General features: G+C 40.8%; 1 protein-coding gene across 2 annotated transcripts; it reads right to left on the bottom strand.

Annotated features, from left to right (window-relative positions):
- Window positions 1–1,164: 1,164 nt before the first annotated feature.
- On the bottom strand, window positions 1,165–8,553 carry LOC117817673. 2 transcript variants are annotated; one of them, XM_034690424.1, is made up of 18 exons: window positions 8,168–8,553; window positions 7,892–7,986; window positions 7,384–7,507; window positions 7,011–7,079; window positions 6,767–6,805; window positions 6,261–6,650; window positions 6,119–6,220; window positions 5,774–6,006; window positions 5,476–5,654; window positions 5,235–5,328; window positions 4,787–5,002; window positions 3,083–3,217; window positions 2,846–2,879; window positions 2,439–2,522; window positions 2,143–2,234; window positions 1,651–1,767; window positions 1,433–1,538; window positions 1,165–1,313 (listed from the first exon to the last, which is right to left on the bottom strand). In XM_034690424.1, exons 2-17 carry the CDS (start codon window positions 7,976–7,978, stop codon window positions 1,473–1,475), a joined length of 2,061 nt encoding a protein of 686 aa, XP_034546315.1. In that variant the 5' UTR covers window positions 7,979–7,986; window positions 8,168–8,553; the 3' UTR covers window positions 1,165–1,313; window positions 1,433–1,472. The 2 variants fall into 2 exon arrangements, with proteins under 2 accessions (XP_034546315.1, XP_034546316.1); XM_034690425.1 differs by having other exon boundaries at window positions 5,476–5,548; window positions 5,833–6,006.
- Between the last annotated feature and the right edge of the window lie 10,485 nt (window positions 8,554–19,038).

The raw sequence follows: 19,038 nt of genomic DNA, 5'->3' as shown, positions 1-19,038 counted from the left end.
TGAAGTTGTATTTATTGTGTGTTGCATTATTTGCATTATTTTGAGCTGTAAGTACAGCTAGAAACAGCCAGGAATTACGTGTCATCTATTCCTGTTGGACAGCTATGTAGAGACCAGATTTTAGTACTTTTTTCATTCATGAACATATAATGTAGAGAGTAGCGTAACAACCTCAAATGATCACCCGTGCAATCCAGTGTGTGGGTAGAAAACACTAAGTTCTTACAATTGTTAAGGGATTTATTAATAATACACAATGCTATATACAATAGTTGCTCTGTCAAACCAGATCACAAAAACTCATGAGCCAGCTACATTGATTTCACTGTCAGAGTCAGTGTCAAAATCTGAGTCCAAAATAATGTCAGACAACTCTTCATCGTCTTCCTCATACATTTCCACATGATGCACACTTCCCTTTGCCACGAGGGTTCTGTAGACGGACTGCACTTCTGCCATTTGTTTTTTAGTTGCATCAAGTTGGCTCTTCAAAATGCAGCACAGTCCCTCGCAGGCGTCATGTGTGGATATCAGAGGATGAGCTGATTAAAAGGAAGATGGGAAATTATTTTCTAATTAACAAATGTAGATTTTTTTTTCCAACCCTGTTGTCAATACTTGAAACATATTGAGACCAGGCTATCATTTACAAAACATATTTTATTTTCCATTTTGAAATAAAATCGATCATAAACATAGAAACATTTAAATAATAAATTCCCCCCAAATTTTAAGAAAATTATATACTGCCTTCAAGTTGTAGTATTTCCTGAAATGTTGATGGGGTGTGAGCCCTCCTTTACCCAATGTGAAATGATTTGAAAGTACTGCAAAAAATAATAAACTCACAGTTTTCCAATAAGTTACTGGATAGGTCCTCCTTGAGTTGTCTGGAGAAGTGACAAAGTGACTTCCAGTGCTGTTGCATTTCTTTAATAAGAATGCCCTCCTCTTCCTTAAGCCGCTTCACAAGCATGAACTTGTGGAAGGCCAGCTTCTTAGATTTTAAAGGAATATCAGATTCTGCAATAAAAAGAAAATTATACACAGTATAATAAAGGATTGATATGGGACAGTGTTTTTTTTGAAAGGAAAGACAAAGTTTTTTTTGTTTTTATAAAATAAGGTTATAAAGAACATATTGTACAAGTTCTTACCCTGCCACAAAGGACATTCTGCAGCCAGGATGACATCAACAGATGAAACAGCCTCCTCCTCTGGGACAAGCATGTTGTAAAAGCTGATGACCTCCCCCAGTTTCTTTTTTTCCTTCTGTATTCTTGCAGTTAAGCGATGCCTGGACTTGCTGCTGTCTGTGATGTTTAGACAGAGAAACACACAAAAAACATTATTAAACAACTTTCTCTTTGATGTGATTATCACAACCAGGTTTTACATAACATCCCTCAACAAACAGGCGATCAAAACGCACCATTCTGACGATATTTCTCTAGTGTTTTTTTGCTGGATGCTTAATGCCAAGTCTTCCATGACATGCTGAAGCCCAGGAGCATCTTCTGGACTGATGTCAGTTGGAGCTGTGTTGTATTTGTTACAGATTAAAAAAAAAAAAGAACATGTTTTAATTGTAGTCCCAATAAATACACTCACATATATTTATATATATTCTATTTACTAGAAAAGTCATACTTGCTGCAGCCCATGCCTTAACATCTTCAACCCACTGCAGGAGTCCACGTCTGTAATCTCCAGATCCCTCTTTAAGGTGTAAAGATTATTTTCCTCCACTATTGTCCTCTCCAGTATCTGCATGAAGATGGATTCATTGAAACTATCTAATTTCAAAATACACCATGTTTCAGGAGGGAAAACATATATAACTAATGTACATAAATAATGCTGAGATGAAATGACTTGGTTGTTTTTCCTTGACTAAACTTTCTTGTGAGGTTTGAAAAAGATATGTATACAATATGCTTAATTCATAAGGATCTCAGATTTCAAACAGACATTCATAAAGTTGTGAAACGATACTTCTATTGGCATGCAAAATGGCCAACAAACAGGTCTTCCACGTGGCTGTTATTTTAGTGCAATCACTTACACTGAACACCTTTTAGTGTGAGTACTGAGTGTTTCTGCCTCAACTTACAGATCCAAAATGCCAAACAGTAGGTGTACCTTCACATATCTTTGAGAGAGGTATTTGTGTAGGGTTTTCTTCTTCCTTACATTCCAGCCTCGAGCTTGTGTTGTTATCATATCAGTGCGTGCTGCAAGTAAAGAGAGGAAGTAAATCAACATTAGTTAACAACAATATAGTAAAAACACTTTGACATTAGTTCTTTCTTAAAACTGTTCAAGTCTGCATTTCAACGAGAATGTGCAGATAACTCAAATCGTACAGTTACATAAAGGTGTCCGCATCACAAACTTGTTCTTTGTGTTTTAGGGTACCTTAATTCATTCGGACTTACCGGATTTAGTCATGTACTTTGTTGTCAATGCAACACGTGACAGAAAGGAATTCACCTGTTCAACCTCCTCACCAACAGTCATACCTAATGCCACAGCAAACACACGATGGACATGGAACACAGGACATTCAGAGATGATCGAACAGGGACTACAACCTGATGTAAAACTTTTGATATGGAACAGTTTGCTTTATAGGATAGGCACTTGTCATTTTATAGCAATCCCGTACAGCAGCGTTACAAGTCTGGCCACGTTTAAAAGTAGATTTGTAGTTAAATGCATACAAAAATAGAGTTGTGTGAGATTGAAAGAGTAGAAAGCAGCTTAAAGACAGTAGGTAGACCTAAGTAACAATTGATGTTCATGTTCTCATATCGTCAAAGTCTGCTGATGTAGAGGAACTAACCCGCTCCTTCCTGATTCCGACCGCCCCACTGCACCTGAAGTTCAATGAGAAAAACAGATTTAGAACTCGATTTTAAAATGCGCTAACAAAAAAATGTTCCCACTCAAGATGTTGAGTTGAACATGATTTAAAGCATATGAACTAACTTTTCACATGTTGCTCCCCTTTTGAATGACAGCATTAATTGTGTTCAAAATGCACATTAAATAAGAAATACATGGGTCAAGATAGAATTACCTCACATTTCCCTGAGTGTCCCTTTGCGTGCATCACAGACAGGAAGGGCTTATTCCTTAGGAGTGGGTGAAGATCTGGGAAGGACTCACACACCCTCTGTAGGTACGGATAGTACTTGCACATGATGTCAGTACAGTCATGGCCAAAAGTTTTGAGAATGACACAACTATTAATTTTCACAAAGTCTGCTGTTTCAGTTTTTATAATGGCAATTTGCATATACTCCAGAATGTTATGAGGAGTGATCAGCTCAACTGCAATCAATTGCAAAGTCCCTCTTTGCCTTGAAAATGAACTTTATCACCAAAAACACATTTCCACTGCATTTCAGCCCTGCCACAAAAGGACCAGCTAACATCATTTCAATGACACACAGGTGTCACACACATTAACACAGGTGTGGGTGTTGATGAAGACCACGCTGGTGATCAATCTGTCATGATTGAGTGACTGGACACTTTAAAAGGAAGATGGTGCATGACACCATTGTTCCTCATCTGTTAGCCATGGTTACCTGCAAGGAAACACGTGCAGCCATCATTGCATTGCACAAAAAGGGCCTAACAGGGAAGTTTATAGCAGCGAGTAAGATTGCACCTCAGTCAACCGTCTATCCAATTATCAAGAACTTCAAGGAGAGAGGTTCAATTGTTGCCAAACAGGCTCCAGGGCGCCCAAGAAAGTCCAGCAAGCGCCAGGACCGTCTCCTGAAGGTGTTACAGCTGCGGGATCGGGCCACCACCAGTGCAGAGCTTGCTCAGGAATGGCAGCAGGTAGGTGTGAGTGCATCTGCACGCACAGTGAGGCGAAGACTTTTGGAGGAAGGCCTGGTGTCAAGGAGGGCAGCAAAGAAGCCACTTCTCTCCAGTAAAAACATCAGGGACAGACTGATATTCTGCAGAAGGTACAGGGACTGGACTGCTGAGGACTGGGGTAAAGTCATTTTCTCTGGTGAATCCCCTTTCCGATTGTTTGGGGCATCTGGAGGAAGGCTTGTTCGGAGAAGACGAGGTGAGCGCTACCATCAGTCCTGTCTCTTGCCAACAGTGAAGCATCCTGAGACCATTCATGTGTGGGGTTGCTTTTCGGTCAAGGGAGTGGGCTCTCTCACAATCTTGCCTAAAAACACAGCCATGAATAAAGAATGGTACCAGAACGTCCTCCGAGAGCAACTTCTCCCAACCATCCAAGGGCAGTTTGGTGATGAAGAATGCCTTTTCCAGCATGATGGAGCACCTTGCCATAAAGCAAAAGTCATAACAAAATGGCTCGGGGAACAAAACATTAAGATTTTGGGCCCTTGGCCAGGAAACTCCCCAGATCTTAATCCCATTGAGAACTTGTGGTAAATCCTCAAGAGGCGGGTGGACAATCAAAAACCCACAAATTCTGACAAACTCCAAGCATTGATTATGCAAGAATGGACTGCCATCAGTCAGGATTTGGTCCAGAAGTTGATTGACAGCATGCCAGGGAGAATTGCAGAGGTCTTGAAAAAGAAGGGTCAACACTGCAAATATTGACTTATTGCATGAATTCTGTGTAATTCTCAATAAAAGCTTTTGATACTTATGAAATGCTTCTAATTGTATTTCATTATACCATAGAAACATCTGACAAAAACACCTAAAAACCCTGAAGCAGCAGACTTTGTGAAAATGTAATATTTGTGTCATTCTCAAAACTTTTGGCCATGAGTGTACAAATAAATTCAATGTTATGAGCCATGGCAAGCTCCTTTTGAAGGAAAAGGGGGTATGCAAATATCTCCCCTCTGAACATGTTTAAAGCCTTGAATAACACGCCATGACGACAGACAGCCACTTCCACACCCTCTTCATCCACCTTTGAGCCAGACTTTTTGGCAGTCTCTTTTGCAGCTGTCCATTGTGACTTTCCACACACGCCTTTTCCATGTACCTTTGAAAACAATTTAAATCAATCTTTATCTGTAAGGCACCAGTTCATAACAAATGATATCAAGACACTTTCTGCTTTTATTATAGGTCAAACATGTGGACAACATAAGTTGGTGCACAAGTTAAAAATATGTATTTACAGCAGCAAGAAGTAATGTTATCAAAAGACGTCAAACTTTCAGTCTTTCATAATATTGGATTCATATGATCAATACCATTTCTGTTCAACTCACAGGTTGGACTTGGTTACGAACAATCTCCACGAAGTCTGCCACTTCTTTGTCCTTTGCAAAAAACGCTCCATCAAAGTAGGCTTTTTCACCCATCCTTAACATTTAAAGACAGAAATATGAATCCATTAACAGATATTAAAGAACCCTTTTGTTATATTTTACACCTTTAGCTACAAAACTGCTGTTACTTAACTAGTTCTGTTTTTCTTAAAAACAAAACACCTTTTGAAATTACTCTTACCCTTTAGTCCGGCTAAAGCGATACATCTTCCTGTTTCCATCAACAGAGATCGCAGCAATATCCTGTGTGCAGGCTGGACACGAGAAATGTTCAATGTTTAGAAGCTTCTCTTTCTCATGGCGACAGTATGTCCACTCCAGGAAGCTACGCTGAAGACTGTCGCCAGATACACTCCCTTCCTGTTAAGAATATTTCAGAGAAGGTAGAGATATATTCAATTATTATTGTATAGTTAGGCTTAGTCATAATAGAGCATTCAATTTAAATCATCCATTACTTGTTGATAACTTAGACTTACACGCCCAAAGCTCCTGGAACGATGTTCAAGCATTTTAACAAATGCATGCCTCGACAAACCTGGTGCAGTGACTTTGAGTTCTTCAAAGGTGTGAAACACATCCACTGTGTATATGGTGTAAAATTCTACATTACCAGGCCAGTAACCACTGGTCTGGAGGTCCTTAAGTACAGGAGTCCATGACTTTAAGCAGGATTTGCAGGTAAGGACAGGCAGAGACAGATCATAGCGTCCTGTGGAAACAAGACAAAGTTTTAAACTCAGAAATCTAGAAGTTGCTTCCCTCAATGTAGATTTTGCAGACATTTTATTATTATGGCTTGATGTCAATAGTTGTGTGCTTACCGTTTATGGTGACCAAGATAATGGCTCTACCAACAGTGACAGTGATGTCTACAGCATCACAACTGCAAATGCTACTTGGCCAAGCAATGGGCAACAGACATGCTACAAAAACAGGGAACAAAGAGATAATCTTTGAACATACCTTGTTCACTGAAGGTATGTGCTCCATTTTCATTAACTGATACAAAGCATGTAGGTGGAATTGCTTCATAAAATCCTTTCACTAGGGAGTCCCTATTGTGTAACACACCATGCTGATGAATCGAAACATCACATTTGCTGCAAAACAGCTCCTTGGGCAGGCAGTCCCTACATCTGATCACAGCTTGTTCCGAGTTGCAGTGGTCACATGGCTCAAGTGGTGTTTTCTCTGCTGAAAGCATCAACTCCAGTAGCTGAGGCCTTGCATGCTCCCATTTCTCATCTGACAGTGTCTGCCGTGTCTCCCAGGTCCTGAAAACAGTTGCTGTTGCTTCTGAACACTCCAGTGGATCTTCCATCAAGCTGTCTTTCAGCATTTGGAGCTGTACGTCTAAAGAAGAGGTCATTGTTTTAGTTTCAAATTCAAGGCCTCAACAAAAACTAGCATAACTCACAAGCACAAAAAAGTAACAACATTAAGACATGATCATGAAGTTGAAGACCTACCAAATGTCTCTTGTGCCTCTTGCACGTGTATCAAAGTAGCTTGAACGTGAGAACGTGAGACAGAAAGAGAAAAGAAATGAAACACTCCAGACAGCATGGTTGTCTAGTGGGATTTAGTGTTAGTCTCTGTTGGGATAGCAACAAATCAGCAATAGAAGCAAGACAATTAACTGTTGACAAAGAACATAAGCAGCCCTGAGAAAATAAACCCGGTCTCAGATGAAGGAGGCTAAATATGTTTTACCCTCAGATGAAGTTGTAGCATCCCCTTGATGATCATCCTTGGACTTCAAGGTATGGGATGATCGGGAGCCTGTTGGGGGAAAAAAAGATATCAAAATGAACAAGTCTTGACCCTCTCACTACGTACCTTTCAATGGTCTGCAATAACAGCCTGGGCCCTGTTAAGTTGAATGTTAATTCACTATCAAACTTTTTATATCCAAGCTCAAAGTGAGGTCTTACAAAATGCTTTTTTTCCAAAGATTAGGACAAACCCCAAACAGTCTTTCTATATTAGACACAATGATGAATGAAGCAGTGTAGCCTCATGTGAAAAAGCAGAGACAAACTGCAGTTCATGTTGTATGTGCTGTTTCCAGAGGAGTTATACCAACCTCCTGCAGACGGCCGCATGTCCGCCAACAGGCGTCCATACATGTCCCTCTTCCTCCAGCGCACAGGCTTCTCTGTGTGTTTCACTTTTTCTTTAGCCTTTTTCCCCTGCTCTCCTTCTTCTTTCTTTTGAGATCAAAAACATTTATGAATTACATAATACGAGATACGGATTGTAAAAGTACAGTGTTTATTTCTACAAGGATGAGACAGAGCTCATTTCATTTGTAATAGTATTCAAATTGTACAGGTAAAGCCATTTTAAAAAAACACAGTATAACTGAGTCAGTGAAACAAGACATGTATGCTCTGCAGCTATACAGTCCTTAGAAAGTGCCCCAGCAGTTACTCCTTTAAATTCTATTTGATCTGAAGACCAACGTGCATGCATACTTGATGATCAGTTTGTTTCAATCATCTTATCATCTGGGTTGTTAAACGTCTAATGATTGATAAGACATCACATGTTCACTAAGCATGGCGACCATTTAGAGGGAAACGTGGACTTACTTCAGTGTTGTGTAGGTCGGTGAGGATAGCATCGATACTCTCTAATTCATCTGACTCTCCACTGCTAACATTTGGCATGTCAGACATATTGGCAACTACAGAGGTTAAAGGAGAGAACAAACAACAAAGGCTGAATTCATTGAAGCTAACAACGTCAAACTGGCTTTTTATGTCAACTTCTAAATATTAGCGACAGTAACTGAATTACAATGAGTATGAATTGTGTTATGTATGAATAATAGAATTAAAGCCCATCATGATGATATGTAGGCCTACCTTGCTCAGGTACCTTCTTCTTCTCCTTCAGGCGCGTTCCAGGTAATCTCGCGTTGCCTCTTTCAGTCCATGGGGGTGGGGTCTTAATACAGGCTAGGTGTGGGGTACATTCAAGATCCAGGTGGATTTTTTGCTGCTGCTAATTGTAAACCTATGTGTGCATTTGAGGGATCCAATTTATTATGACAAAAGCATATTGTACTGAGATCTTGAGGACCTTACAATAACAGCCCAGGATCATTTAACAATATTCTGTGTACCTGTCAGAGTGCAAAAAGAGAGAGGAAAGCAATGTTCAAAACGTTGCAAAACACTTTCTCTATTGAACATGAATATAGGCCTACCTATATACTACTTGTATGTACAGTACAGGCAATGAGGCCTTACCATTCTGTGAAAAGCCTGAAATAAAGCTTGACATAAAAATGAGCCATAAATAATCTTTTTCATAATGTCATACAATTTAAATGTTGATAAGATATTTGGTAATAATTTAATCAAGACATGAAACTCAATATATTTTTGATATTCTAACCCCCCCCCCCCCCTCCCTACAACCTGGATTTAAGGCCTGAATAAATCCAGTGTACTTCCATATTCAGGACAAGACTCTACTCATGTTTAAAGCTATGAATTTTGCTAAAACCCAAAAAGTAAAGTAAAGTATGCCTTCATGTTTCCACAGCTCTCTTCTTCTTTGTCTATGAATAGAAGGTGGTAAAGTGGATTATTTCATAGAGAAAGACTCAAATAATTAAGAAGATGGGTAAATCATGTGTTTTGTATCTCAGTAATATGAGATGTTTCCCATTGCTATGTAAATTACATTCCTATTAAACCTTGAGATGTCTAATTAGTCTTCTCTACTTAACTGTATATAAAAGCTTGGATGGTACTTTTATCAGCTGAACATGAATAAAACGGGTTGTCATCTCTGCTCCGGCCATTCTTTTTTTTTTTTTTTTTTTTTTTCTCTTGTCTGCATATATATTTCTGGTTTGTGTCATGTTTGTCACAAACTGTCAAATATTCATGCAATTTATTCTTGCAGCAAAAGAAAAGAAAGAAAACCTTTTTTTGCTCCTGCCATTCTGATGGACACGAGAAGTCTCAGTGTTTAATCTTCTGCTGGTAAACCTGCCCTACGTGACCTTTGGGTTTTAATGGATCCACCACCCTCATGTCTTTGTAATGGCTTCAGATCAGTTTTCTGAATACAGTATACATTTTTTTGATTGTGTGTAAAGTTGCAAGGTCAAGCACACTTAACTATTGAAGCAGTAGGCCTAAAACACTGACAGTCTTTGAAGCAGGGTTTTTTAGTTGCTTCTACAAGACTCAAGATGTGATCCCTCTAGTTGACATTTGAACCTGTCACTGTGAGGCACTTTGTGAAGCATGTTCCTGTAAGCTGTTGTATAACGAAACTCTGCTTAGGGAACTTTACTATACCTTTATATTACGGATGGTTTGAAAAATTTCCGGTATTGTGTTTTAAACCCTGCTCCTAAAAACATCATCACTGTGACCTCTTCAGTGCTTTCTTATATGCATAAGGATATAGAGGCTTATAGGTTAATAGGTCAGATGCAGAGTTGCCCTGTTGTTTTACCCCAAAATAAGCACACAGTATCCCCAAGTTGTTAGCTTTAGACTCTGTTGGTTTGAAAAATGAAGGCCACAGTGCATCCCTTTTGTGTATGAATTCAGTTCAAACACTCAGGATAATGCCACTTGCCTCAAACAGTCTATTAAACTATCTAATTTTGATTTTTTTTTTTGTCCTACAAGTCACACCTTTCATGTCAATTACTTTCCTATAATGTTACCAGGTCAGAAAATTTAAAGAGTGTGCTGGACTTGGCACAGAACTGTAGTGTTTCTGTCACATATTTTGATATCACATTAAAAGTGAAGGCCTATCTGCAATAATTTGTCAACCTAATAATGTAATTAATGGAGACAGGTAAAATGAAAAAAAAATCGATCGTTGGCCTTATTTTACAATAAGAACACTAACTTTACTCATTAAGTTAAACTGATATGCAATTATTTTGATAGGACTTTTATTTTGATAGGACTTTTACTTTGAAACCCATTTTGTTTTGCGCGCTGACCTATTTTGCGCCTGGGTCGGGATTTAAACCAAACCGCGATATGTCATTCAGAACCGAGAAGCCTGGAGACAAGTGAGTAACAGTTTGTTTAATGTTTCACGTTTCACTTTAAAAATGCTCTTGTTCTTAATTAGGAATAACTTGTAGAACAACTATCTGCAAAGGCCAGTCTTCATTAACTGAAATAAGTTATCCCATTTGAAATAATAACACCCTGAATAAGACAATATCAGCACGATGACTCTTTCAAATTGAGATATAATCATGGAAATGACCGAAGATAAATGTTTAGATATAATTCCATAACAGCTTTGACGATTGCATTTATTTTCTCTCTTCATTAGGAACTTATTTATTGTTGTTTGTGTTTTCTTAGAGATGCCTGGTAGCACATTTAAAGAGTGCCCGAGAGACCAGTCTCTACCTTTTCAATACACCTTTTGAAATGAGGAGTTCAGGGTTGAAGGAACTGAGATATTTTGAAGTATAGTTCTAGAAGCAAGGAATAATGTACGTTCTTGCTGTGCTGTGTTATTTGTGTTTATAGTATTATAGTAACACTCAATGCATTTTTCAACAAGGTTCTCTGACTGACTAATACCAAAGTGTAAGCTGCTGTAAGTCAACCATTGCAATAGATAAACTGATAGGAATACTTATAGTAGAGATCATCAAAGTTAAACTTCACATTGTGGCTGTATATGAACAACCAGCTGCTAAATGGTGAATGTAATTGGCTAGGTTTAATGTGAATTAGTGTAAAAAAAATTAAAAAAAAAGAATTTTCTCACACAGTATTGATTTGAGGTTTTTTTTATATGTAAAAAAATGTTTTCTTTTTGTTAATCTTTTACAGCAAACGTGTATGGAAGCCAACTTGGGAGCCACGCTCATTCTTAACCTGAATCCCTATTGTTATTGTTGTTATTAATGTTATTGTTGTTATTAATGTTATTGTTGTTATTAATGTTATTGTTGTTATTAATGTTACTGTTGTTATTAATGTTATTGTTATTAGTGTTATTGTTGTTATTAATGTTATTGTTGTTATTAATGTTATTGTTTTACTATAATGTGTGTATGTTTTTTTAAATAAATGTGTTACTATGTTCCTGAGAGTTTGTACCTATTTACAGTAATATCACTGTATCATCACAATAGACTCTAAAATAGTGTGTACCCACACACTGGATTGCACGGGTGATCATTTGAGGTTGTTACGCTACTCTCTACATTATATGTTCATGAATGAAAAAAGTACTAAAATCTGGTCTCTACATAGCTGTCCAACAGGAATAGATGACACGTAATTCCTGGCTGTTTCTAGCTGTACTTACAGCTCAAAATAATGCAACACACAATAAATACAACTTCATTTATTCATTTTTCACTTGACTGAAAAAGCAAATTAATTATTAACATTAAAAGCTCCTCTGGAATCCTCTTCCACCTTCGAGGTCATAACCCTCGCGGCACACTTGATGGCGCTGTGATGTCCGTGCTGGCGCCAGGTTCCAACGAAGAAGTCCTACACGTTTGACAGCTTTTTTCTTGGATGTAAAATATCAACAAAAATACTACATTGGTGACTCTGGTCGTAAAAAAACCCCAAACACCTATTTCAAATAAGCTTGAGCATTTTGTTGGGTATCAGATGTAAGTTACGAGTGGTTTAAAGTTGTGTCACGGCCAAATGTGTCCGGCCTTAAGTACGTCCGGTCAACAGAATCTCTCTGAGTAAGGCAAAGTGACGTTTTGGACCACCGATCACGTACGCGAATAATCGTGACACTTAGCTCAGAATGAATGCAATACAGCAGGTCCTGAGGACAAAGAGAACATGATTTGTCAGCTTTATAATCTGTCTTCAGCGTCTCATACTATAGAGGAACATTGTTTACGCTAGAAAAAAAAAAAAAAACGATTTACGGCAGCTGTTGGCCCGGCGTCTCATCGTCGTTATGGCAACACGTCCGCATTTCTTTTGAGCGACAGCTGTTTAAAATCATTTATATTAAAAGGAAGCTAATAAAATGATTGCGGTGCACTGTTACAGTGATCAATAATCACTCGGGTTTCCTGGAATCAAAATGAAAAGGAACGCACGTAATCTGAGATATAGGAGCTTCCAATTGTACCTATAGTGCGCGGCAGGGAACCCAGAAGGCTGCAAAATCCTATTTTCTCAATGAACGTTATAGTAAGTAGGCTATACAGTTAATGAATGAATATATTATGGCCAAATACTGACACACGCGCGGTGTAATGTACAGTCGGCCTACAGATGGATCCATGTAATAGTAAAAAAGGCTCGAAAAACCTACCTGATGCCTTTTTAAGTGAACCATATACATTATTTTACATTATTTCATAAGCAGAGAGTTGATTTTAAAGCTTTAACCCACACTATTTCCCTTCCTAATGCCCCAAAGCGCAAAAAGCGCTCATATCTAAAACGTGAATATGGACGTTTCTACAAATGTAGAAATGATACGTAATTTTCGTTCAGAAACGTACATAGTCAACGTTTCTGACATTTTGCAGAAACGTTAAATGTGAACGTTTCGCTCTGGCGACTGGGTTGTTCACACACCATTCTGCTGAACCGACTCTCCTCCATAGGCATCACTAATAGGGATGGGCGGATCGATACCACGGGATCGATACTTCGATATTCACAAGCTACTCATTTGGTATTGATTCCTTTTAAAAAATATCGATATTATACGACTTGGGTGGCTGCATCAACTCCAAACGTTTTCATTAATTTGTGCCAAAAAAATCCTCGATATATTTAGCTGGCCCGTGCCCGTGTCACATGACTGTGGTGACTGAGGCCAGTGGCCCGTGTCACATGACCTAGGTGACTTGAGAACCTTGTGCGCAGCGGCGGGCGCACAGCCACACTTGTGCACACTTCTGCAACATGCATGCATCAACAACGAGAGCTTCAGAATGGAGAGAAAACGTAGCGCGGTGTGGTGTTATTTTTCACCCATGGACACGAGCACAGCAAGGTGCACCATTTGTGACAAGAAAGTGTCACACAGCGGCAATACCAGTAACCTTTTTAAACATTTAAAAACGACACACCCTGAAAGTTTTGAGGAGGCAGAAAAAAAGCAAGAAGAAGCCCGTTCATCAAAGTCTCCTGCGCCACCCTCTGTCCGACAGAAGACGTTGCAGGAAAGTTTTCAGGGAGGCAAAGCACATTATCCAGGTACAGGTGGCATTATTAGTAGTTATTACCTCTGCCAATGAAGTGGTGGAGGATGTATTTTTGCCCTGTCTGTCTTAAATCATACATCATAACCTTAGAGAAAAAAAATATAACTATATTAGATAGATAGATAGATAGATAGATAGATAGATAGATAGATAGATAGATAGATAGATAGATAGATACTTTATTAATCTCAAGGAGAAATTCAATTGTACTGATTTATTTTCTTTTGTAATAAATTTGCTACTAATGGCTGGTATGTCTCATGTAATTTGTCTTTAAGTGTAATGATCTCTTTTCTAAAAATTACCATTATTTTGAAAAATCGCATACCCATTCAAGAAATTAAGGTATCGGTATTGGTATCGATATCGGTAAAATTTATTCAAAAAGTATTGGTATCGTATCGAATTGAAAAAGTCTGGTATCGCCCATCCCTAATCACTAATACACCCTTCAACTGGTTTCATTCATACCTTTCAGGCCGCACTCAGTTCATTCAACTTAAATCATTCACCTCCCATCCAGTCCCCGTCACCACAGGTGTGCCCCAGGGCTCTGTCCTGGGGCCCCTGCTGTTCATCATCTACCTCCTCCCCCTTGGTCACATCTTCCGTAAACATCATATTCACTTCCACTGCTACGCTGATGACACCCAGCTCTACCTCTCCACTAAACCTGACTCCTCACTTCCACCTTCTTCCCTCACTGATTGTCTCCTTGAAATAAAACCTTGGTTCACCTCAAACTTCCTCAAATTAAACAGCAATAAGACTGAACTTCTTCTAATTGGCACAAAATCTACATTAAACAAACTCCATAACTTCTCTATTCACATCAACAACTCGTCCCTCTTCCCCTCCCCTCAGGTTAAGAGTCTGGGTGTCATCCTTGACATCCTCACCTCCCATATCAACCACGTCACCCGGTCCGCCTACTTTCACCTCCGCAATATTAACCGTCTCCGTCCTTCACTCACTCCCCACTCCACCGCCATTCTTGTTCACAGCCTCGTCAGCTCCCGTTTGGACTATTGCAACTCCCTTCTGTTTGGTCTCCCCCACAAAACCCTCCATAAACTGCAACTGGTTCAAAACTCAGCCGCCCGTATCATCACACGCACCGCCTCCATCCACCACATCACACCCATCCTGCAACAGCTCCACTGGCTCCCCATCACACACCGGATCAACTACAAAATACTTCTCCTCACCTTCAAATCCATACACAACCTCACCCCTCCATATCTCTCTGACCTCCTCCATACTGCCTCAGATCCTCCTCCTCCATCCACCTCACTGTCCCCCCTGCTCGCCTTGTTACCATGGGGAGCAAAGCCTTCAGCCGCTCTGCTCCCCAGCTCTGGAACTCTCTCCCACCTGACCTCCGCAACACTGATTCACTCCCACATTTTAAATCCAAACTCAAAACCCATCTGTTTAAATGGCTTACTCCACCTGACCACAACTCCTCTGTCCATTCACTTCAAACTTTTTAAATTGTGTTTTATTTACTGTTTGCTATCTAAACTCTGTTTGTTTTTAATGTTGTAAGGTGACCTTGAGTGCCAAGGAAGGCGCCTATAAATAAAATGCATTATTATTATTATTATCTTATCTTATCTGATTCTGAAACATCATGCAAACACTGATCAAGCTTACAGGCCAGGTATGGAGAGTACAGACACAGATTCTGAAAATAAACTAAAATTATACTCATGAAAACCTGACCATCTGTTCGTTCAATGAAAGACTCCGACACCACAGACACAGCCAAGAGGTTAAATTCAGGGACTAAGTTAGCCAGGGGACACCTGTTGACCTCAACACACAAACGAACACACAGGTGCGCAAACACATGACAGCTTACAGTTTTTTTTGACTGCATAAACACTAAAATCTAAAGTATTACACAATTATCAAAACCTTACACTCAAGGAGCAAAACACCGGCCCAGATCTCCACCACTATAAGCACAATGTCAGCCTCACACTTTTTACAAAACAATACACACAGTGATTTACAAACACTAAACACACTTGTATACATTAGACACAGAAATATATCATGATGTAACTTCCTTCAATTCCAAAGCACTGACTGGTGCGGAATTCAGAGAGGGTCAAACACCTGCAGCATGAGTATGTGGAGGTATGTATTCATTTCAGCACTGTGATGTTGCACACTGCACACGTAACCTTTTTCATGTACATTTACTGTAAACTAGGTCTATGCTGAACCACACCATCTTGTCTTTCGCTGTATGTCAGAGTTGTACAGATGGGAGGAAATCCCCGATGACTTCATATACATGGATGAGGCAGGGTTCAACCTCACAAAAGCAAGAAGGAGAGGCAGAAATATCATTGGCCACAGGGCTATAATCAATGTCCCAGGGCAACGTGGGGGTAACATCACCGTTTGCACTTCCATTACACAGACTGGGGTCCTCCTCCATCATGCCAATATGGGCCCTTACAACACACCTCACATTCTCACATTTTTGAACCGATTGCACCGCATTGTCACAGTAAACCAAATGCACCAGACTCAATATGTTGTTGTCTGGGACAATGTGTCATTCCACCGCTCTGCTCTGGTCCAGAACTGGTTTCAAAACCATCCATGGTTTACTGTATGATACCTTCCACCATACTCTCCATTTCTAAACCAAATCCAAGAGTTTTTCTTGGCATGGCCATGGAGGGTTAACCATCTCCAGCCCCAGGCTCAGGTACCCCTCATTCAGGCCATGCAGGAGGCCTGTGACCAAGTCATGGATGGATTCGACATTCAAGATGGTTCTTCCCACGTTGTCTCTCCAGTCAGGGTATCGCCTGAGATGTTGATGAAATTCTCTGGCCAGATCTAGCTAGGCGAAGAGATAATGTCGAGTATTTTCAGTTCTGTATTTTCAGGGGTTTTTTTTCAGATTTTTAAAATGTTCTTTTTACTGTAATTGCAACCTGAGCTGGATCCAATATTTGATGTTTGTCTAATATTTGCTGAGCACAGCAGGGTACGACACGGCACAGCTCGGTAAAGATGCTTTTTTCACTACACAGTCACAGCAGGGTACGACACGGCACAGCTCGGTAAAGATGCTTTTTTAACTACACAGTCACAGCAGGGTACGACACGGCACAGCTCGGTAAAGATGCTTTTTCACTACACAGTTACAGCAGGGTACGACACGGCACAGCTCGGTAAAGGTGCTTTTTCACTACACAGTCACAGTAGGGTACGACACGACACAGCTCGGTAAAGATGCTTTTTCACTACACAGTTACAGCAGGGTACGACACGACACAGCTCGGTAAAGATGCTTTTTCACTACACAGTTACAGCAGGGTACGACACGACACAGCTCGGTAAAGATGCTTTTTCACTACACAGTCACAGTAGGGTACGACACGACACAGCTCGGTAAAGATGCTTTTTCACTACACAGTCACAGTAGGGTACGACACGGCACAGCTCGGTAAAGATGCTTTTTCACTACACAGTCACAGTAGGGTACGACACGAAAAGGCACAGCTCGGTAAAGGTGCTTTTTCACTACACAGTTACAGTAGGGTACGACACGACACAGCTCGGTAAAGGTGCTTTTTCACTACACAGTCACAGTAGGGTACGACACGGCACAGCTCGGTAAAGGTGCTTTTTCACTACACAGTTACAGTAGAGTACGACACGGCACAGCTCGGTAAAGGTGCTTTTTCACTACACAGTTACAGTAGGGTACGACACGGCACAGCTCGGTAAAGGTGCTTTTTCACTACACAGTTACAGCAGGGTACGACACGGCACAGCTCGGTAAAGGTGCTTTTTCACTACACAGTTACAGTAGGGTACGACACGGCACAGCTCGGTAAAGGTGCTTTTTCACTACACAGTTACAGCAGGGTACGACACGGCACAGCTCGGTAAAGGTGCTTTTTCACTACACAGTTACAGCAGGGTACGACACGAAATGGCACAGCTCGTTAAAGGTGCTTTTTCACTACACAGTTACAGTAGAGTACGACACGGCACAGCTCGGTAAAGATGCTTTTTCACTACACAGTTACAGTAGAGTATGACACGGCACGGCACAGCTCGGTAAAGGTGCTTTTTCACTACACAGTTACAGTAGAGTACGACACGGCACGGTACAGCTCGGTAAAGGTGCTTTTTCACTACACAGTTACAGTAGAGTATGACACGGCACGGTACAGCTCGGTAAAGGTGCTTTTTCACTACACAGTTACAGCAGGGTACGACACGGCACAGCTCGGTAAAGATGCTTTTTCACTACACAGTTACAGCAGGGTACGACACGACGCGGCACAGCTCGGTAAAGGTGCTTTTTTCACTACACAGTCACAGCAGGGTACGACACGGCACAGCTCGGTAAAGGTGCTTTTTCACTACACAGTCACAGCAGGGTACGACACGGCACGGCTCGGTAAAGGTGCTTTTTCACTACACAGTTACAGCAGGGTACGACACGAAATGGCACAGCTCGTTAAAGGTGCTTTTTCACTACACAGTTACAGTAGAGTACGACACGGCACAGCTCGGTAAAGGTGCTTTTTCACTACACAGTTACAGTAGAGTACGACACAGCACGGCACAGCTCGGTAAAGGTGCTTTTTCACTACACAGTCACAGCAGGGTACGACACGGCACAGCTTGTTAAAGGTGCTTTTTCACTACACAGTCACAGCAGGGTACGACACGGCACGGCACAGCTCGGTAAAGGTGCTTTTTCACTACACAGTTACAGCAGGGTACGACACGAAATGGCACAGCTCGTTAAAGGTGCTTTTTCACTACACAGTTACAGTAGAGTACGACACGGCACGGCACAGCTCGGTAAAGGTGCTTTTTCACTACACAGTTACAGTAGAGTACGACACGGCACAGCTTGTTAAAGGTGCTTTTTCACTACAGAGTCACAGTAGGGTACGGCACGGCACAGCTCGGTAAAGGTGCTTTTTCACTACACAGTCACAGCAGGGTACGACACGAAATGGCACAGCTCGGTAAAGGTGCTTTTTCACTACACAGTTACAGTAGGGTACGACACGGCACAGCTTGTTAAAGGTGCTTTTTCACTACAGAGTCACAGTAGGGTACGGCACGGCACAGCTCGGTAAAGGTGCTTTTTCACTACACAGTTACAGTAGAGTACGACACAGCACGGCACAGCTCGGTAAAGGTGCTTTTTCACTACACAGTCACAGCAGGGTACGACACGGCACAGCTTGTTAAAGGTGCTTTTTCACTACAGAGTCACAGTAGGGTACGACACGAAATGGCACAGCTCGGTAAAGGTGCTTTTTCACTACACAGTTACAGTAGGGTACGACACGGCACAGCTTGTTAAAGGTGCTTTTTCACTACAGAGTCACAGTAGGGTACGACACGGCACAGCTCGGTAAAGGTGCTTTTTCACTACACAGTTACAGTAGGGTACGACACGGCACGGCACAGCTCGGTAAAGGTGCTTTTTCACTACACAGTCACAGCAGGGTACGACACGAAATG

Source organism: Notolabrus celidotus, chromosome 8 (assembly GCF_009762535.1).
Source record: "Notolabrus celidotus isolate fNotCel1 chromosome 8, fNotCel1.pri, whole genome shotgun sequence".
NCBI lineage: Eukaryota > Metazoa > Chordata > Actinopteri > Labriformes > Labridae > Notolabrus > Notolabrus celidotus.
The sequence above is the reverse complement of the archived record's forward strand: the minus strand, read 5'-3'. Positions and strand labels throughout refer to the sequence as shown.

Bases quoted from the DNA above. Each gene is read 5' to 3' on its own strand.
- LOC117817673 (XM_034690424.1), bottom strand. From the start codon at position 7,978: ATGTCTGACATGCCAAATGTTAGCAGTGGAGAGTCAGATGAATTAGAG. The intron at 6,806-7,010 runs GTAAAACATATT...CTCACGTTCAAG, and splicing joins TGCTACAACTTCATCTGAGG to CTACTTTGATACACGTGCAA. The intron at 3,218-4,786 runs TGTACACTCATG...TTTGGCCATGAC, and splicing joins CTCATAACATTGAATTTATT to TGTACTGACATCATGTGCAA.